Source organism: Lagopus leucura, unplaced genomic scaffold (genome assembly GCF_019238085.1).
Source record: "Lagopus leucura isolate 7727_CA_CO unplaced genomic scaffold, USGS_WTPT01 Super-Scaffold_100001, whole genome shotgun sequence".
Classification (NCBI taxonomy): domain Eukaryota; kingdom Metazoa; phylum Chordata; class Aves; order Galliformes; family Phasianidae; genus Lagopus; species Lagopus leucura.
The window spans coordinates 19977916-20000980 of NW_024962262.1; the positions used below are offsets into that span (position 1 = coordinate 19977916).

The 23065-nt window shown below is 35.9% G+C and overlaps 1 protein-coding gene across 1 annotated transcript in view; it reads right to left on the reverse strand.

The window, feature by feature from the left end:
• The window catches only part of LOC122177208, a 47226-nt gene extending 42380 nt beyond the window's left edge, over positions 1–4846 (reverse strand). The window contains 2 exon segments of the mRNA XM_042866362.1: positions 3809–4789; positions 4792–4846. Of these exon segments, the coding sequence (XP_042722296.1) occupies positions 3809–4789; positions 4792–4846 (1036 nt within the window).
• Positions 4847–23065: the final 18219 nt, after the last annotated feature.

Sequence of the window (23065 nt, forward strand, 5' to 3'; positions counted from 1 at the left end):
TATTTTTCCAGAATTCTGTTGCTTTGTCTTTTCTCATCGAAGGATTCTGCATTGAAGTAAAAATGAATATTACTTTGTCACAATTTTCAGATCATTCTACTAATTGCTTTCTCAGGTCTGTCACCAAGTGATTATTTGTGAAAACAGCTCCCAGTCCTTATTAATAACCTTTCTAATATTAATGATTGACATACTAGATAATATTATTTAGATGAATATTATCTAAAATAAAATACATTGTATTTAAGTCTCAAAATATAAGGAAGTGTAGAAACACCTAAATACAGTTATTTTTCTATTTTTTGTTGCTGGAGTTGAAGACAGTGTGCAACTTCTAAGCTTAGACAGTAAACAAACAGAGAACAAATATTCATTTAATCTCAGAAATACCAAAAGTGCTTAAATGCAGAAAAATGGTTCAGAGGAAAAAGGAAGCATTAGATATATTATTTTATTTACAGACATGCATTAAGTCTGTTGTCACCATTAAAAGTATGACTATGTTATGTGGTATTATACCAATATCTGCATCTGATTTTATGACACTAAAAAAAAAAATAATTAAAGTGAGCTAATGATATTGATAATCATTTAAAATTGTTTTTCACTGAAATTTAATGCTACATTTGAAGTGTAAAAAAAGAAGTTACTATGTGATTACTGTTATTGTTATCACCAATTAACTTGTAGTATCATATCAAGAAACTAAAAGTCTTTTTACCTCTTCCTTTATATTTTGTGATTCAGTTATACTAATGTCAAATTTGTTGGTTGTTCTCAGTAAAATAAATGGCATCAAATCAGGAAATAATAACAATTCTTCCTGGGTTATGATTGATTTCTTTTCAGAAGCAGTGATATTTCTCATTTCATTTCATTTTAAGGTACTAAAGGGACAATAAAATTGCAGAGATTTCAGCAAACAGAGCCAAAATAATAGAAAGTTTGGAAAACTGAGGAAACACTAAGGCAGCTAGCTCCTTTTTAAGAGGAAGTAAAATTGTCAGTAGGGTTAAAAAAGAATTGTGGCTAATTCAATAATCTGGATGTAAGATGCCCGGAACACAAATAAAAAATGAGGACTGGCCTATCTCCAGTAAAGGGCGATTGCAGCTGTGACATATCAGCTTCTCCACGTTAGGAAAAGATTCAAGTTCAGCACTACTGCTGGAAGGTGTCTTGATGCTCTGTCTTGTAACTACAACTAGGGAATAGACATGAGCAAATGGTATTGTCTCCTGCATTTAATAGTTGATTGCTTCGATGATTGCCACGATGAAGGAAAAAGAACAGCAGTTGTATTTCCCATCTGTCTTCTTCTTGTGTTACGTCCTTTCCTTTCCTGTTGGTTTCCTGACCTAGCTGGAAACTGGTTTTTTCTTTTTTAATAATTTGCTTTCTTTCTGGATTACTATTTTACTGGTCTAGTGAGCTATGTTGGCTCAAAGAGGGCGCTGACAATCACCCACAGGGAAACTGAATGTTCAGCAGGGAGTGGAGCCACACATTTTGGCAGTGGAAAGTTAGTGCATTGATTTGGCCTCTCTCTTCAGACAGGAGTTTATTCAAATTTGACTCACTGACTGATAGAAAAGATGGCATTTTTTGCTCCTTAGGATGGGAAAATAGTTTTGGGGTTTGTTTTTTTTTCATGCTGAATTACATTTTTTCCTAACTTTCTGTTCCTCTTTTTTAATTTATTATTTTATTATGCCTAATGAGCCACCTTTGGCAGGGGGGTTGGACTACATGATCTCTAGAGGTCCCTTCCAGCCCCTACAATTCTGTAATTCTGTGATTCTGTGTGTTACAAAAGAATTTCATAGCATTTTCAGAAAAATAAATAGTTGTAAGAGATTAAAGAAGAAAAGCAAATAATCACCACAAGAAAAAATGTGTAGATTTGCACTCCAAATAAAACCTTATTGGTCAAACTTTACTGTACTGTCCACAGGCAGTGTTGAATTCAGCATGGAACCCAATAATGTCATGTTGACAGATATCAGGTATAAGTATACCTCAATAATTATAAGACTGTGTAAAATATCTCAATTATACGAACTGAGTAGTATCAATTGATGAAATTAACCAATGTTGACAAAACCCATTTGGTTAAAAATTTATTTGACGTATGTAAAATAGGTAAAGAGTACACCTGCAACCGAAATAGAAAAATCAGGTTACTAAGCTCCTCCCAATGTTACTCCAAAATGTTGTTGCTAAATTAAATTATTTAGCATTATTTTTAAAGCTACTATCTGCATTGTACTTACAAGAATTTCAAGTGTAAGTCCTCAAAGTCTTATATTAGAAGGTTGAATAGAAACTGGCATTTCAGAATTACTTTTTTTGTATTATAAAACAAAGAGTTTTCAAGAAATTTTGACACATTATCAAACAAACTTGTTTCTTAAGAAACATATTTCTTTTTCTTTCTACAGTTAATGAGAAGCATACAAGCAGTTGGTTTTAGAAATAATTTGGACAATTGCTTTGGATCTTATGGTGATCTGTTAAGATATGTATTCTACAGCTACTTAATTAGCTCATCAAATGTCTATTTAATGTACAGTTTGATTAATCCACTTTTTTGCCCAGAAGTCTGACAGTGATTTCTGCTTTCAAATAGTCCTAGGTATGCAATAACTGAAGCATGTTTTTAGTATGTGGTCTTGAAATGCCCAGCAAAAGTACACCTCAAATGTTACTAGACTTTATCTAAATACTTAGGAAAACAGCTTTATTATTTAAATTATACTCCATCTATAATCTGGTGTTAATGCTATGAGGAAGACGAAGATTTAATCAAAGTTTTAGATACTTTATGAAAATGCACATGAAAATGAAGACTGAGGAAAATAAAAAGAAAATGAAAATGTAACATTAAAATAAATGAAAAAGAAAATCTGCTTGCTTATCATTTATCCACATTTACAGTCTTAAGCAACTATCAAGAAAAGTTTGATATTAAAAAAAAATGGAACTTGATGAAGTTTAGCAATGTTTTATTGTTTTTCAGCTTCCACATTACTTCCTGAACTTCTTTTTCTTCATTGCTTATCTTGGATTCCATCATATGTTAGTCTTATCTTTTCTTCGCAGCAGATAGACCCTAGTACTCAAAACCACTCAATTTCCTCTTAGCTTTCAGACCAAGCTGTTCACCTCTGTTCTGAAAGCTTATACAGTTTGCAAAATGGGAATTTATGACAGCTGGCAGAAACTTGTCTCCTTTGAAGAAAATTTTACAACACATGGCTAGGAAGAACAGTATGCTGTTGGATCATGCTGTGCTATGAAAAGAGCTGTACTCTAACCACTGATAATGTTACAATAATTTCTAAGCAAATTCCTGTTTGATTTTCTTTACTACTTATGTAACAATACTTTCAAAGCTTTCAGAGAAATTGCCTTATTTGTTTAATCATTTGCAAGCTACAGTATTTATTCCTTTATCTATAGAAACAAGAAAGGATTTATAGCTGCTAGCTGCTTATAGCACAGATCCACAAAATAACTCTTCTTTTTTTGCTTCATTTGGACAAGGAGAAGGGTGAGGTACTGTCTCGCTCCAGTTTATAGGAGGGAGAGGAGATTCTTTTATTATCAATATACCTGGCGTGAGATTAAGAAGCAACGGTTCAAATGTTGGTCCGACCAGTTTATTACAAATCTTAATCAGGGAAATGGGGAAGGGGAGGACGGACACTATTATGATTAGGGTAATGGGGAAGGGAAGTAGGGCGATAGAAAAGATAGAAGAGAAGAAGCAAGGAGTCTTTATAGGCAGCGAGAGGGACATAGTCACCACTTCCTTGCAGTTGTATACCTATAGGTTTTAATGACTCTGGAAGCCCCCTAATTAAAGCAGTCATTCTCTCAGGATCAACAGGCATCATCATAGGTGATTCATGGTGTGGCTGCAGCTTTCTATCATACATCATTTGGAGACAAGCAGCCTTTTGAACACTCTCTACTAACTGATCAGTTGTTCCAGTAATGGCAAGAGGGTCTCCCCGTTCTAAAGGGTTGAGACTACCTGCCCAATAGGCAGCCCTTTGTGTTAATGACCAGGGAGCACGATTGTTACCAGTAGTTAACAGTACTCCTGGTCCCCAATAACCTTCTGCTTCCTTTTCTGTTAACCAAATCTGGTCGCCACCAGTGAGACTCACCCTCCATACATATTCTGTCTTTGATTCCTTTGGAGAGCGGCTGAAATCTTTCTTCAATTTTGCTAGTTCAGTGGCTGAGAAGGGAATTTCTTTAACATTCATTTGAGGATCTAGATCCTCACTGTTATCAAATGTGTATTCAGTTTTTATCAAAGGACGCAATGGGACTATTGGAGTTTCTAATTTATCTAGCCTTTCCTTCATTCCTGGTAGTTCCACCTGAGGAAAAGGTTTTTCTTGAGGCAAACTATGGGCGACGATATGGCTGGCATGCTTACACGTTAGCAGTTCCTTAAAAGCCATTTGCAACAAAGCCGAATTACGTTTCTCTCTTTCTAATTGTACCTCGAGGTTCACTATTTGATTCTGCAGAGTTTTCACCAATTCTTGTGTTACTTTAACCGATTCCTGCAGTGCTTGTATAGTTTGGGTTTCTGCCGAATGCTTTTCATCTCGGAACTCCACGGCTGCTTTTAAAGTAGCCCCGAGTACGGCACAAATAAATGACTTTCCTTTTCCAGCTCGGGTACGAGCATTCTTTTGCAGGATACTAATACGGTCCGAAACACTCTGCAAGTTATACCAGTTCTGTCGTGCCCAATCCATACCAGATAAGAGGGTCGAGCACCATGTTTTTCTAAAAGATCAAATAATACATCTTCACTTTTCATGGTGGCAATGCTGTCGCTCATTTTTTCAATACAATGAAAGACCAACACTAAGGGAGATGGAGGTGCACATATTCAAAAGCTCAAGTGACTCCTTATCTCCCCAGGAAAACAGACACTTTTCAAATGCAAATGCTCAAAGCACTCTTCCCTTTCTCTGATGGAAGCACACAAAAAGGTCCAAATTTCACACTTAAGTTACAAGATACTTAAATCACAAAATTCAGAGAGGTCTTCCCAAGGAGGCACACAGTAATCAAAATTAATTCATACGTCCCCAAGAGGCATACACATAAACAGTAAAGTTTCAGAATGCAGAGCGGTCTTCCTGGAGAAGGACTCATGTCTAAGTTTTGAAAAATATTGCTCCATTCAACTCCAGGAGGTGCACACAAAGAAAGTTTCAGACTATATCTGGAAGGACAACACTCTCACGGTGGGTATCCTGCCGACTATGCCATTAAATAAATGTCTCGCTCCAATTTCTAGGAGGGAGAGGAGGTTCTTTTAATATCTGTATACCCAGCATGAGATTAAGAAGCAATGGTTCAAATGTTGGTCCGACCAGTTTATTACAAATCTTAATCAGGGAAATGGGGAAGGGGAGGACGGACACTATTATGATTAGGGTAATGGGGAAGGGAAGGAGGGCGATAGAAAAGATAGAAAAGAAGAAGCAAGGAGTCTTTATAGGCAGCGAGAGGGACATAGTCACCACCATGGATCTAGCGAGGTTCGTAGTTCCGTCTTTGATCTTCAGTAGTGGTGGGTCGTTAGACATTGTTGTTCTATTGACGACCACGAACAAGAAGGACAACGACGATGAAGGACGACCATGGCGATGATGTCCCCTTTTCAATAGTTTCAGAGTGGTTGAGTCAGCTGTCTTTGGAGTGACAGCTCAAATCCAAAGTGGTCGAGTCAGCTCTCCTTTGCGGTGGCAGCTTCTGGCTCTGGGATCTCAGCAGGAACCTCCTTTGTTCTTATCTTTCTGGCCTTGCCAGCAGATAAGAGGAAGCAGGGAGGCACCAACTTGTATCTTGCCTTCACAGGATACAATGGTATCATCCCCCAGCCTCCCATACTAAGCTGGAGCAGTTTAGTCACAGGCCAGATCTTCCGCCAGTGAACACTCTTGAGCACTCTCTTCCGCTCTTCTACAGAGCAAGCAGCTCTAGGGGAAGGGGCTTGCAAATGTTCCCAAAGCAACATCGATTGTCACACAGTTAGCACCCATCACTTGCCTCCTTGACAAGTCACTCAGAGTCTTATCACAAGAAATACCTCAGGAAGCAAGCTTTGAGCCAAAAAACAAAGAAGGATTCTCACAGGTAGTCAGCAACATTTTTTGCCCTGGTCTTCGCTGGCAACATCTCTTCACACAGCACTCGAGTGGAGGGATTGTAAGGTGGGGACTGGCAGAGTACAATTCTTCCTGGATTTGTTGATTGAACTGTTTGATCGACAAGGACCAAGTTCAAGATCATATCTGGAGGGTGGTTGTCAATTTCTCAGTGTGCAGATGGAGATGTCCTACAGGGGAAGTACTGGGACTGGTGCAGTTTAATATCTTAAACAATTGCATCAAAAGTGGGATTGAGTACAACCTCAGCTGTTTTGTGTATGACACCAAGCTCTGTGATGTGATGTGGAAATTTGTGGACAGGATGAGATCTACAGACAGGCTTGCACCATGAGCCCAGGTGAACCTTGTGAAATTCAACAAATCTATTAATACAAGCAGGAGGAAAAAAGGATAGAGCACAGCCCTGCTGTGAAGGACTTTTCAGGTTGTGGTGGATGGTAAGCTGGGTATGAGCCAGCAATATTTATTAAGGTTTGGCTCAGTTCAGCCTAGTTCCATGACTGGGGATGAAGAGACCCATGAACCCACACCCTGGGAAAATAGAAAAGGTAGGGAGATGGGCCTAGATGAGGAAAATGGGGCAACAAGCTAAGGGAAAAACTGAATTTACTAAATATAATACAGGAATGTGAGATAATACAATATAACACCATATGATTGGAATTGAAGATAACAAATCAAATAAAATGAGAGTGTCCAAAACTGAAGTCTTTAATGCTGTAGATGAAATGATCAGGGAGCACACAGAGCAAAGTATGCAAAAAGAGACTGTCTCATGACTCCTAGTCAGTTTTATCTTTCTCTCTGACTGGAAAACAGAAACAGAAACAGAATATTGAAGTCTTCTGGGAGCTGTAGTTCTCTCTTCTCCTCTGAGAGCAGGCAACAAGAACTATTGACAATCCACAGAACTGCAGCATTAACTTCCAGTTAAGCTACATGATGTTATGATGTGGATTACCAATCAAAAAAAGTCATAAAACCACAACAAATGTGACAACCATATTTTGGACTGCATCAAAAGAAGTTTTACATGCCAGTCGTGAGAGGTGATTCTGCCCCTCTATTCTACACTGGTGAACCTCACCTGGAGTATGTTTCCAATTATGGAGTATCAGTACAAGAGACATGGAACCTATTGGAGCATGTCCACAAGAGGGCCAAAAAGATCATTCAAGGAATGGAACAGCTGAGAACTGGGGCTGTTAAATATGGAAAAGATTCTGGGGAAACCTGGTAACAGCTTTTCAGTATCTAAAGGGGGGCTATAAGAAAGAAGGGGACAAGCCATTTAGCAGGGTCTGTTGTGATGGGACAAAGAGAAATGGTTGCAAAGTAGAAGAGGAAAATATACATATATATATATATATATATACACATATACATGTATTTATATTTATATTTATATTTATATTTATATTTATATTTATTTATACTGTGTGTGTGTGTGATAAAGGCAGTGAAATACTGGAACATTTTGCCCAGACATGTGGTGGGTGTGCTGTCCTTGGAGACATTCAAGGTCAGGCTGGACCAAGCTCTGAGCAACCTGACCTAGCTGTAGATGTCCTTGTTTTCATTGCAGGGTAGTTGGACTAGATGACTTTTAACAGTCACTTCCAATTCAAAAAACTCTGTGATTTTATGATTGTAAGCAGAGAACAATAAAGTATGGCAAAGCAACATACTTTAATACAGTAAATGTGAGAAGGCAGCACCTATGGATAGTGAGATGATCCACTGAGAGGTTTCAGTGAAATATCTTCTTTTGCCATCAGTTGAAATCATACTACTCTGTGTTACTGATTGCTTTGGAAGATTTCCAATAACTCTCAAGTTACAGTGGTGTTGCTGTATCAGAAGCTGTATCTTTCTGACTTTATGAATACTCAGTGGAGCAACAGTTAAAGAAGCTTTAAACTTTATTAACAATATTTCAAGAGTTTTTCAGACTGCAATGTTGGGCTATCTTATCCTCCAAACAATACAATAAAATACTGTTTTATGAAAGCAGACTTCTGTACGCATTTTGTAAGTGCAAATGATTAAAATAGCTGCTAAACATTTCACATTTAAACTGCTCTCTCACAGGTAATCAGGAAAAAATAATTGTCGGGCTTGGTAAAAAATGGCAAATGCACACTTGTACCTCAGGTGAAGGTGGGTCTGGAAAGGAAATCTGTTACTGTTTCAATTTGTTTTTGTGAAACAGACTATGTAAGAAAATTTGGAGGCACCAGATAACTAAAAGTTTAGAAAAACAAAAAATAACTTCTCTTTTCTTTATAGAAGGATGTTCAAATTGAATGTTGAATAAAATAATAATAATAATTAAAAAAAACTACATACAAATAATCAAGATGTTAAAAATAGTATTTGTTATTCATGATCTGACTTACTTTATAATGCTGTTTTATTCTGCATTATAATAAAGAATGGTTCAATTTTGTCTTTGATTTTTCCAAACCGGGGGAGGGGGGGGCAGGGGAAGGCTTTCTACCATGAAACATTGTTCTGTGACAGGTAAAAATTATTCGCCAATTCAGATCAAAACAAATGAACAATAGCAATAAAGCAAGAGCAACAACAGTAAAAAGATGAAAAGTAGAAGGGGAAGGAACAACAAATTAGAAGAGAATTGAAGAGAATTTAGTTTTAAGATACAGAACATAATGAAAATTTTCCTAGCATGGTGTTTGGATTTAACTGAGTATATAAAACAGCAAAAAAAATGTACACATACAATTTGTTGGGTTTTTTTTTTCCTCCATATCTTGAATGACTCAGTTGACAGCTTTTAGAAGACATTTTATGAATAAATCATGAAGTTTTGATTTTCCTCTGAACCTGAACATCTGCATCACTATCTGAAGATGTGTTTTGGTTCAGAGTTTGTCACATTTCCTTTCAATTTATTTATTTATTTATTTATTTTAAATATTTTTTCCCCCTGCAGCTATATGGTAACATTTATCATCAATTTTCATTCCTTCTAGCTTCCATTGTTAGGTCTCAAATATGAAAATATTCTAACATATCTCTCTTACCAGTTTTTTATTATACTCGATTAATAAAAATTCCATTAGCAAATGCTGCTAAAAGTCCTGCTGAATTATAACACAACATTAAGAATAATCATGTTTGCTGTGATTATTTCCCCACAAGTTATTTTCCCTGAGAAGGATGAGCCTCTTTCCTACCTGTGCTTCTAATAAACTGCTTTCTGTGGCGATGGGACAGTGAAAGATGCAGGATAACTATTAAACAGATATTTATATTCTAAAAAGTTTAAATTATTATTAATTCTTTAACAATTTTTATTTTTATAAAAATAGTGTTTAAGTTCTCTAGATGAGACATTCTTCAGTCTCTTTCATCAGATTTTCCTGAATAAAGTGATCAAGAACATAACACTGGTTAAATTCCTTTTTTAGATGACTATCTTGAGTTATTCTTACCATAAATGAGTTTTCTATTCTGGTGAAGTGATTGGAAGAGGAAGTGTTGAGAATTTTCACCTCTGTGTAACTGTAGAACAGTTGTTCAAGAAGCACACAATATAATTTCAGTGGTTATTTCCAGCCTAGGAAGTCTAAAAATAACTAGACTAAGTGACTGGTGTCACTTACACATAAGTACTTTCATCAGAAATTTGTTTATTTTATTGTTGATTTGTGTATTTAGGCAAGTAGGGAGGGCAACTGTTAGGTGGAATTCTTGGTGTTTAGTTACTACAGGTATCCTGAACATTATTTTCCCCAGTTAGTTTTATTCCTCTCAAGAAAACTGTACTTTTGAGACAGTCTTCTCTTTTTACACTAATACAGCACTAGTTCAGATAGCTCTTAATTCAGCACTCCAAAAACTGAACATTGTATAATCAGCCTAATGCAAGATAATACAGATGGTTATTACATTAGGAAGTTTTATACTTCATAAGTGCAGCTGTTCTATTATAATAGGAATCTGTTAATAAATGACTATCAAAATTTCATTCTGTTAACCTTAAAAGCACAATGATCCAAACATACACTAGCCTTAATCCATCCAATAAATTTAATTTTTGGATTATAAAAATGCCCAGAGTATGAAATACTTTGTCTTATGCATGTAGACCTATGCAAATGGTTGGGTTTAAGGTTAGGGTTAGGGTTAATGTTATATGTTATAATGTTATATGTAATGTAATATAATAGGTACTTCTTCCATCTTATAAACCTTAACATATGTGGAAATGTGAGTTTTACTGTGTCTACTATCAATATCTTAGCATACTTTTGTATGCACTGTCTTACATTTTATTTAACATATATCACAAGAAGAAAAGTAAACAAATCTAGCTTATCAGAGATCTGAATCACCATACTGAAACAGATAAGCAAGCTGTTGCAGCTATCTCTTTACACATTCTGGAAAGTTACTTACATGTTATAATTGGTGTAGTGCACAGATGTTCATCCCCAGTCACTCTTAAGAAGAACACAAATAAAAGTACAAATATTGTTAGAAATGTCTGCAACATCAGCTCCAGAATCTAAGAAAGAACTGCTATAGAAGAACATGGTAAATTTGGGGTTAAAATGTGCTCTTGGGTATCTATGCTGTATTTCCACTGATCTAAATGTCATTTCCTTGGCATTCATCAGCTTTATTGACTTTAATAAAGAAGTTCCTCACTCTTTCTCTGAAAAAAATTATGAAAGTCTTATTCCCATGAAGTACATGGTATCTATCAATATCTTTCAGAATAGATGTTATTTTAATAATCTGTTAGTAGTTTTGCTTTTGTTTCAGGAAACAGATGCCAATATGCTTCTTACACCTAGGTCTCTGGATTTGTCAGCAAATAAAACGGCTATGTTTAAAATAAAAGTAAAAAAGAGGAAAAAAATTAGTCAATTACTTTAAAAAGCATCTCATTTCAAAACTAACTAATCAATCCAAATATATATGTTAGTTAAAAGGAAAAAAATAATAAGAGATAAATAGAGGTGACTTTTAGTGTAAATGCAGGGCAAAATAAAAGAGTTAAGAGAATCCTGATTCTGAAATCAGAAATGTTTGAGGAGTCTACTCAATTACTACAAGGAATATTTGTGTGAAAGTACACTCCAATGAACAGAATACTTGAATATCTTTAGAAACAGTTCTTTTGTTGCTGTTGTTTTTGTTTTGTTTAGAATAAGAACTGTTAATTTGGTAATTGATTTAATTTTAAATGCTCAAAAATTATTTCACATCAAAAATGCAGTTTTATAATTCACAGAAATAAATGTTACCAAGGAGATGAGACAAAAACATTGAGAGTGTTTTATATTAAAAATGTAATTTTCTGAAAAATGAAAATCATTTTTAATTATGGATTATGGCCATTGGCTCTATTTATATCAATTACATAAATGATAAAAAAATAATTTTGTATGTAGTGATCCTACTTTCATGTATTTTAAACATTTCCACAGAATTCAACAATAAGATATTGTTTAGTACAAAAGATAATATCATAATTCCTCAAAAACTTTTTACCAAAAAGAAAGCATTGCAACGTATTCTGAAGTTTATACACTTTATTGCAAGGACTGTCATAAAAATAAAATAAAAGAAAATAAAAAGCATTTTCAAGTCAGTTAATTTCAATCAATTTAATTAATTGCCAATTAACAACTTTTGATCACTGATTCTCAGACTGAAAAATAAATAAAATAAAATAAAAAAATAAATACTGACAAAAAAAAAATATTCTGATTTTTACATCTTTTCCCTACGTTATTCTTGATCCTTCTGGCAATGTATGGGTAATTCAGGAGGTAAAAGTACTGTACAATATGATTTCAACTGACTTGCACTGGTAGGAGTTCATCCACCAGCTACACTTCCTTTGCAGTCATACCCCTTCCTCAGCTTCTTCTCTGTCCCTCTTTGAGCTGGTTGCTTTTACTCCTGCTTTTTTTGTTTATTTCAATCTCTCTCCTCTGGTATACACGCCTGTGTATCTCCTCCTGCATAATTGTGCATATGTCTCTAGAATAATCAAATCTGAACGAATATTTTTTAAAATAAATTCATATTTTTAAAATTTTAAATAAGAATGGAATCTCATGAAATATCTGATATCACTCCAAACATACATAAATTTAATGGCACACAGAGATCATCCTTAGCCTATGGAAAACCATGTCCTAAATAATTTGAAAGTTTATTGTGGACAGGTTTCAAGAATTGGCACAGGAATCAGAAGAGCATGGACAGTCGCCAAGCAGTAATGCTAATGAGAACACAGAGTGAATATCAGCCTGGAGGACAAATGCCATGACATTTGTGAAAAGAACATCACACCACAATGATGTGCTTGAAATCACACATTTTATAAATATGAAAGAAAAGATAGAAGGTTAACTAATGTAAATAAGAAAACAGTAAGCTGATCCTAGATAAGTCTTGTTCAAAACAAATGACAATGCAAGACTTTTCTTTATATTTGTCTTATTTATCTATTTACCTGACCTTTTAAACCGTGAGTACTGATTTGGCGGCTTTTGGTGGTCTGAGCTAAGATGCCGGAAAGACAGTCAGATTCAAGGAGTAATATTCATTGACTGGGTAGCAAATAACTGCTTTGAAAACTGGGAATACTGAAAGTGTTTAAAATTTCTAATTTTAACATGCTGCATTATTGTAATTATGATATTCATAAATTTTACTCCTTGAATAGTCTTTTTTTGTTTGCTTGTTGGTTTGTATTCCAAATTGCTAAACAAACACACACACACACACACACACACACATATATATATGTTTAGGAATTTGTATATATATATATATATAAATATATAAATAAATATATATAATTCATGTATTTTTAATATATATATATAAATATATACCTTTTTTTTTTTTTTTTTTTTTTTTTTTAAGAGCAGTATTGAAACCTTCAAGTTAGTAACAGGCCAACTATGCTATCTCTGAGAGCCCAAAACTTTCTCCTTGGTGTTGTTCAACATTTCTACTCAAATTGGAAAAATGCCTTCTGAGTTTTTAAACTGATATTTTTCTATTTTTCCATATATTCACTTGGTCTCAATCTAAGCCTTTCTTTTGTCAGATCATATCTATAAAATATTTTCTGTGCAGATTAAACACGTTACAAATATAGTTCTACTGAACTGAGAACACAGGAGAGCATGCTAGCAGCAATTGTCTGAAACAAATGCTGTCACAAATTCCAAAGCTTTGCTGTCCTCAGAAATGGTGGAAAGCATAAGACATAGAATGAGGGGTAGGTATGAAAGGCAACAGCCGAGTCCCATGCTAGTGTCTGTGTTAGTCAGCAGAAAAGAGAGAATGACAAGATTTTAGCGGAATGCATTCTGTAACTTTTCAAAAGGAGTCAAAGCAATTGTTTTCACATATGTTCCTCAGCTACCCTGAGGATTTACTCATTGCCTGGGATGTGAAATGATCACTGTTCTCTCCCAGCATTGGTCCTACTTGTAAAAACCCAACTAAACTTCAGGTGAAAGAGAGAGAAAAGAACAATAGTGCTTCCTTCTGAAGTGTCTCATGCTGGCTTGCTATGCACTCTAAGAATTTCTCCACAGCTGTCAGTCACACACAACATAAAATAGATTTTACACAGAATTCCTGAAGTAGCTGTTTGACAGATTGCATTCACTGAAACAAAATAAAATAAAATAAAACTAACAAACAAAAAATACGGCATTTCCTGCTCTTTTTGGAGTTTTCAGACTGTGGATAAAGCTCCAACCTACTTCACAGAAGGACAAAAGATTCTCTGGAAGTAATTCATTCACAGATGCAAGTAATTCTTCCACAGAAAGGCAAAGAAAGAAAGTGGCACACCATCTGACACAGTGAACTTAGATTAAACAGCTAGTTCAGATAAAAGTTCCCCATTGGTACTAATAAGACTAGATTTAATATGGAATTTGTGCCCTTCCACAATATTTGGTATTATTTTTCCTTTAGAAGTACGTAATATGTAGCTTGCCTGTACTTCATTCTATCCTTGAAATATTTTTAAGGAACAAATACATGGAATAGGGAAGTTATTGATTTAGTGAGCTAATAAAAATGCAAAAATCCAGTATTATTATTAATCTGAATGCAAGGACATAAACAAATCAATACACATATTATTACTTGTCATGGTTCTATGTTTTTTTGTTTTTTGGGTTTCAGTATTCCGCATCAAAACATCACGTAGTGTACGGGGCATTAAAGTGTTAATGCCCCAATTCCAAGTACCTATCCCTGTACATTACAGAAGTCACGGGATCTGGCCCTTTCGGGGGGGGGGGGGGTGGGGGGGGGGAGAGGGGAGACGCTCTCTTGCTGCCTTGCAGTGGGTGCTGGAGGTGCTTTCCTAGCTGTTCCAAGCTTTTCAGGTTTGAATCGGTCCCGGGAACTCTCTCTCTCATCTTGTCTGATTTATTAATCCCAATTTCAATTAAATTGTATATATTGTGTTATCTTGTATTCCGATATTATAGTAAAATAAGTTTTCCTCCATAGATTGTTGCTGCTGTTCTTTTCCTCCCTTCCTTCCTTCCCGTTTTTGTGGGACTAGGGTGGGGGGGTGAGGGCAGAGGCCTGTTGCCCCTGTCACGAACATAGATTGATCTGGTCAACTCCGTGACATTACTACATAAACTTAAGGTCTTTTTTCTGTGATATCAATATCTATGATATTCTGTGATATATTCAATTTTCTAGTATCTCTTTGTGCCAATTTGCAATTTTAGATGATTTTTTTCCTGATCAACATTTTCATTATTACCATCTTTATGTATTTACATATAAGGGAATCAGTTATTTTAACATCTGGCGAATTCAAAACCCTGAAACACAGCATGATAGTGATTTTATTAAAAAAATTATCCCATAAAAAGGACTTGACCGGGTGGATACAGTTGAAGACACCACCACCAAAACCTTGTGGGATGATTCCCATGAGCAACGTGTGACTATCAACAGCAACAAGTTGTTCAGAAATAAAAGATAAGGAAGGAAGAGAAGAAGGATTGCCCTCCACCAAGAAAAGGAATACAGTGTGAAGAGCTGTCCCTGAAGAATGACCACAAAGAAGTTAAAAGCTTATGAATGAGAGCTGGAATCTATGGGAACAAAGGGATCCTTGTGATTGGTGCCTACTACAGGCCATCCAACCAAGCAGAGCCTCCAGCTACAGGAGGAGTATTCACAGGTTCTCATCCTGCTTGGGGGCTTTAACCACCATTACATCTGCTAGAGAAGTATCACAGTGAGCTGTAGTCAATCCAGTTACTGAGAATAACTTATCAAGCCAAGTAATACATAGCCTCACCAGGGTAGATAAAATACCAGATCATTTGCTGACTAACATATGCAAACTAATTGGAGGATGCCTGGGATGTAGTGGCCATGCAGTGGTGGAGTTCAAATTCCTGAGGGATATGGGACAGACAAAGTATAAAATCAAAATGCTGAATTTGAGAAAATACAACTTCCATTTATTCAGGGACTCAGTAAACACTCTGAGAAACTGTCCTTAAGGTCAAGGGTATGAACAAGAGCTGGCAGATCCCATTCTGCTCTCCTTAGGGCACACGAACACAGCCCTGCTGAAAAGCACTTTCAGGGTACTGATAGATGGTAAGCTGGACATGAGCCAGCTCATAGGCCAGAAAGCCAAATATATCTAGGGCTGCCCCAAAAGAAGCATGGCTAGCAGGTTGAAAGAAGTGATCCTTCCCCACTATTCTGCTCTGGTGAGGCCTCACCTGGTGTACTTTGTCCAGGTGGGAAAGAGTTCTCATTGCAACAGGGCCAAGGACCTGTTGGAGTGTGTCACAGAAATGCTTCCGAGGGTTGAAACAGCTCCCCTGTGAGAGCAGGCTGAGGGAGAAGGGAAGGCTCTGGAGAGACTTGACTGTGGCCCTTCAGGCCCTTCAGGAAGAAGGGAACAGATTCCTTAGTAGGACCTGTTGTGACAGGACAGTGGTTTCTAACTAAAGAAAAGGAAAGTTAGATTGGATATAAGGAACAAATTTTTTATAATAAGGGTGGTGAGACTCTAGAAATAGTTGCCCAGAGAGGCTGTGGATGCCCTCTCTCCCAGAGACATTCAAGGACATTCAGGCTTTATGGGACTCTCAGCAACCTCATATAGCTATAGATGTCTCTGTTCAATGAAGAGGAATTGGGCTAGATACCCTTTGAAAGTTCCTTAACTCAAACAATTCTATGATTCTACAGTAAAAATGTAAATCAGTGACAAGTGGCATTCCTTGGTGGTTGATATTGACATCAGCACTAGTTAAGTATTTAATTATATGAACAGTAGGATTGAATGCACTCTTCACAAGTTTACACATGACATTAAACTGTGGTGTAGTCGACATGTTGGAAGGAAGATATACCCCCATAGAGACTGTGATGGAATTAAGATGTAGGCCAAAACATTCAAAACATGAAGTATAATAATGCCAAGTGCAGGGTTCTGTGCCTGAATTGGAATCTAGTTCAATCCCCAATGGCCCAAAGCAAGGTCAGCGACAACAGGTTGCCTACAGTTATCTACAAATAGCTTCCAAATATCTCCAAGGATGGAAATGCTATAACTTCCCTGGGCAACTTCTTCTTCCAGTGTTTGACCAACCTCACATAGAAAAATTTAAGTTTAAATAGCATTTATTTTCCGTGTTTTGTGTCCTATTCAAAGGATTGCCATCACAACAGAATGCTAAACAACTGCTCGCTAACATTAATGTGGGACTCAAATACTCCCTTCCACTCATGTTTGCCTTTTTTCTTTCTTTTTCTTTCTTTTTTTTTTTTTTTTTTTTTTTTTTCTTTTTTCTTTTTTTCCTCTTATGGAAAGTATTTATGTACAAAGACAGCTACTTTATTTTCTTCAATATCTCATTACCAGGACTCTTAAGATTTTAGCCTCTATATATTGTATATTTTAATAGAAAATGCAAATCAGTTTCCTGATGGTTCTGGGTCTTTGAAATACTAATTGCAGTTCATTAGCAGAAATATCTTATTAATATCATCTATTAGCATAATTAGTAAGAAACAGAGTATTGGAAAGAATTGTGTTCAACATACCTTTATATTTTCATAAATCAAGAAGAATACAGGTCATATTAAATTGATTCTTTTTTAATAAAGTTCATTTCCATCATGACTAAGTAAGAGGTGCAATCTTTAGTAAATGTTTTCACAATATCAAGTCAATAAAGTAAATTTCTTTTGAAGAGATGAGTTAGACATCTAAAATGGAGCTCAGAACAACCACCACAGGAAATCAAGGGAGTTTAAGCAACAGGAAATTTTGGGGTGGGATCAGGGTTTGGGTGGGGGTGCAATTATCTTTTTTGACATAATGTTTCATATTTGAAATATGAGCTATTGAGCAACATGTATTTAGTTTTCTTTCAAACCCTATAACAGTCTAGCACAAATTTCTCACATATTCTGGACAACACAGATGTGATTTTATATTTTCATAGATCAGAAAAATACTTTTACCAGTAATTTAGATCTGTGTTATATTTTTTTTCTATCTGTTTAAATTTTGTTTTACAAAATTAAGATTTCCAATTAAACTTGTACTCAAGTTTCAATTGAAACAAAAAAGAATGGCTATCTTAAAATAAGTTGAGAAGTCAGTGTGTAATTCTGAGGAGTAGAGAATGTGGAATTATTCAAATGAAAAAAGGAACTAAGAGTAGTGACATCACTACAAAATATTTTGTAGGATCTAGTGCTGTCTGATCTTTCATTAGAAGGACTTGTAAAGGAAAACTATTATTGTTTAAGTATTTATTATACTACCTGACTTCTTTTAATGATTATTCAAAGCAAACAAAGCAAACAACAAACTTTGAATTAACTTTTTACTATACACCAACTTACTGAATTTAACCTGCAATAACAAAAAAGCATCCAGCTATAACTGGTCTCTTACCTTTTGGCATTATTTCATTGCTACCGGTGCCTTAAGGGAATTACATTATATTGCATCTTCAGTTAGTTATATACTGTAATATTTCAACATATCTCTCTGATAAATGAGAAGGGAGAAAGGGATACAACAGATATGGAGAAGGTTGAGGTAGTCGAGTTATTTTCTTCGGGCTTTCCACATCTCATGTGTCACTAAACCTCTTGGCAGGAGTTGGGGAAGAAAAATCTCCAAGCAGAGAGAAAGTTCAAGGCCACCAAATGAGTCTGAATGTTTATGTAGCAGGGTGACATGCACTTCTGAGCCATTCTCCAAATCATTACTATCAGGCTAATACCCTGGTGGCAAGGAAAACATCACTCAAATTTTCAAGAAAGGGAAAAAATAAATCTGGGAAACTACAGGCCAGTAGCTTCACATCTGCTTGGGAAGACCATGGAGCATATCCTTCTGGAAGTTAGGGGAAGTGTAAGATGAGGAGGTAATCTGAGACAGTAAACACAGTTTCACCAATGGCAGGTCATGTCTCAGCAATCTGGTGGCCGTCTATGACTAAGTGAAAGAATTAGCAGGCAAAGGAAAAGAAATCAATGTCATCTACCTCAACTTTGCAAGGCCTTTAATATGGTCCCACAACATACTTTTATCTCTGTTTTATGGAGATATGGATTTGAATAGTGAATTCTTCAGTGGATAATGAATTGGTTGGATTTGTAGCCAGAGAGTTGTGGTCAGTGGCTCTATGTCCACGCGGCCAGTGATGAGTAGTATCTCCCACATTCTGTCTTGGAACCAGTGCTTTTCAACATCTTTATGAATGACATGGATAGTGGAATTTAGTGCACCCTCTGCAAGTCTGCAGTTTACACTAATCTGAGTGTTGCAGGTGACACAGTAGAAGGAAGGGATGCCATCTAAAAGGACCTTGACAGGCTTAAGAATTAGGCCCACAAGAACGTAATGAGGTACAACAAAGGCAATTGCAAGGTGTTGCACTTGACTTGAGGCAGTCCCTTATGTGTGCTTGCTGGAAAAAAACGCAGTGAGATCAGCCCAATGGAGAAAGACTTGGGGGTCCTGGTATATGAAAAGCTTAATACAGGCCAGCCATGTGGACTTGCAACCCAGAAGGCGAAGAGTATCCTGGGCTGCATCAAAAAAAGGGGTGATTGGCAGGGTGAGAGAGGTGATTGTCCCCCTATACTCTGTCCTTGTCCATTTGGAATACTGCATCCAGACCTGGTACCTCCAGCACAAGAAATACAAAGAAGTGTGTAGAGCAGTTGGTGCAGGTCCAAAAGAGGACCACAAGGATGATCAAAAGGCTGGAATACCATTACTGTGAAGAACGGTTGAGAGAGCTGGACTTGTTCAGCCTGGACAAGAGAAAGGTCTAGGGAGACCTTATTGTGACCTTCCAGTGCTTGAAGAGATCTTATAAACAGGAGGGAGACTGATTTTTTATATGAGCAGATGACAGGTCAAGGGGGAATGTTTTTAAACTCAGAGGGGAGATTAGTTGTTAGGAGAAAATTCTTCACTCAGAGGGTGACAAGGGACTGGAATACCTTGCTCAGAGAAGTTGTGGATACCCCATCCCTGGTGAATTTAATGGCAGGTTGGATGAGGCAATCTGATCTAGTGGTTGGCAGGGTCCCTTACACTCCAAGCCATTCTATGACTCTATTCATTTCAGAAAGGTGTATTATCTTTTTTGATATGTATTTTAACTGCAAACTGGAGATTTACCTATCAAATACCAATTTTACAGAAATATATCATTGAAGATTAAGCCTTTTTAAGAACTGAAGAGTCGGAGTCCTTTCTTTTTAAAAATAAAAAAATTGAAAATTTTAATGATTATCACCCAATGTGAAACTACTAACTGAAATTCTATCTTATCCTTTTGCATACTAGTTGTTTATTCATTAATAATAATAATAAACTAATGTTAAAACCTTAGCTAATCAATATTTTTGCAAGATCATTTCTGTAAAACAAGTATAATGAGTTACTGTTCATTCAGATTTTTCTGAAATCTTCCCTGTCCACTTGGAAATTTTATGTAGATTGAATTCAAGATATTCTGACACCTTGAAGTTGTGAACATATGCCAATTCTTAGAGTTTCCAAACATGCAAAAATCACAAGCATACATTTGTCATCTCCACTGAGAGTACAGGCTGAATCTGATGCATATGTACCGTAATAATTTTGCTGTGATAATGCCCTATGTATTCCCAGTAAATACAGTGCACATATTTATTAATTAGTTTCAATGTTTATGTACATGCTTTCTGAATACCACCTGTACAGGAGATGTGGTATATCTATCTGTGACTATCTATGATTTATATGCTATCCATGAGTTATACATGACAAACTAGCCAAGAAGTGACAGACAAATACATTATCTATGAACAATGCTTACCACAGACTTTGAAAGGACATAAAGGATATGTGTGCTATTTTACTTTCAACATTTAAATGACACAGTCTTTTGCTAGTGAAATTTAGAAACACAAAGAGCTTTCCACCTTTCCACTTAAAAAGCCCTTCAAGACAATGCAGGCTTACAGATCTTCACCTCCAATACTGTGTCCAGTTTTGGACCCCTCACTGCAAGAAAGACATTGAGGCTCTGGAGTGGATTCACAGAAGGGCGACAAAGCTGGTGAGCGGTCTGGAACACAGGCCTTATAAGGAGTGGCTGAGGGAGCTGGGAGCTCAATCCAGAGAAGAGGAAGCTCGGGAGAGACCTTATTGCTCTCTATAACTACCTGGAGGGAGGTTGTAGTGAGCTGGGGGTTGGCCTCTTCTCTCGTGTAACTGGTGATAGGACTAGAGGGAATGGCTTCAAGCTGCACCAAGGGAAATTTAGGCTGGACGTTAGGAAAATTTATCTAAAAGATTGGTCAGGCACTGGAATGGTCTGCCCAGGGAGGTGGTGGAGTCACTGATCCTGGAGGTGTTCCAGGAATGTTTGGGCGTTGTGCTGATGGACATGGTTTAGTAAGTACTATTGGTGATTGGTGGATGGTTGTACTGGATGATCTTGAAAGTCTTTTCCAAACTCGGTGATACTGTGAAATTCTGTGAAACTCTGTGAAATTACAGATCAACACTGAATTAATGAGAAGAAAAAGAACATTAAGAAGGAAGTCAGTATCCTCTGGATACAAAACCAGAAGTAGTTTCTTCTCATGAAACCTACCGTGTATCTTCCTTACGTTTTCAGAGCTATCATTCTTCCCAGGTTTGTATATTTCTCAAAACTTCACAGGTGATTTACTGATGTGTAATATTCCTTCTTCTACTATTTACTTATTAAAATCAAGTTCCTATTGCTTTTTTGTTTGTTTGTTGTTGTTTGTTTGTTTTTCCCTAGATTAGTTTTATCAAAGTAAAGTCATGAAAAATAGTTTTTAACTCTGAAATAAATACCTTTTTTAGTATGTTAGTATTTGTGGCAAACACCATAAATGTGGTTTTATTCCTTCATTATAGTGGCTCAGGGAATTAAGTGATCTTTGATTTGTTTGCAATCCAGTATCTTTGGGCTGTAAAAGCTTATAATTAGGAATATATGTATACAACCATTTTTATATCAGCTTTGTGTCTCTGGGAGATTAGCTACAATTCAAACAAGTCTGTTACTATTTTTTTATCCCATTTTTACCTTTGTTTCACTCAGAGGTATTTCGTATATCTACGATGAGAACTATGGGGAAACAAATATTCTATATAAGAGGCTTTGTTCTCTGAACCAAATGTTTGGCATAGATGGACCATTTCTCAGCAAGTTAACGCTATAACTATAGTCTATTAGTTCTGTTACTCCTCTGGGCAAAGTTACAATGAGTATTGGCACCAGTGTGCTTGCGAACAGGAACATCTGTTTGAATCATAAGGCACTTGTTGATGGAGCGTAGGAACACAACAGTGTTTAGTTCGTCTCAAGAATGCAGAAAGTATTTTTAGCAGCAGGGGCTAAAAATTATACCTGCAGTGCATTTTTCCTAGCTCATTTATATCATGTATATCTTTGTCCATCCATAACAGTCTTTTATTAATATATGAAATTCCGTACATTTTCAATAATGTGTAATTTAGATTTACATTGTGTCTATAGACACTTTTTTTTAAAATGTAATTCATATTCTTTTTAAATTTACTTTTTTTTTTTTTTTCAGTATTATACTTTCACCATGTTTGTTTCTATTTCTTTGTGATTCAGGTGTTTTTTTAAAATGTTGTTCCAGCAAATATTTATTAACTACTTATTATTTACTACTCTGTTCTTACAAGTGGTATTGTTACTCACTATGCTAATACCCAAAGACATACAAATTGAGCCTTATTTATTTTTCACATGTAGTTTAGTAAATCATATTTACAATACCTCAGTGTATTAAGTCTCAGTGAAAAAAAAAAAGAAATTGATCTAGAAAGCATCTAGACAATTTGAGTGCATGGGAAATCAAATGGAACAGAGACATACCAAAAGGTACCAAACATGTCTAGATACTGGTTTTCATGATTGATGAGAGAATACTATTTTCTCCTAATGACAAATTCAAAGATATATTTTCCCATGCTTTTCAGCTAAGTAGCAAAGTAAATATGATAGATATTTTGAAAAAATACCTGATAAGGATGTGAACAAGATTTGAAGTTACTCAAATAGGTTTTGACCACACAGTTCTCAAATACCCAAAACAATGAAAAAACTTCTTAAATACTCAGGAGATGTATAATTTCCTGATGAGATGTCTTCTCTTATACTCACTGATGTCAGCTACTGAAACTACAAGTATGTTTCCAGCTGTGGAAAGATCAAAAAAAAAAAAAAAAAAAAAAAAGGTATTTTGAAAATACATATATT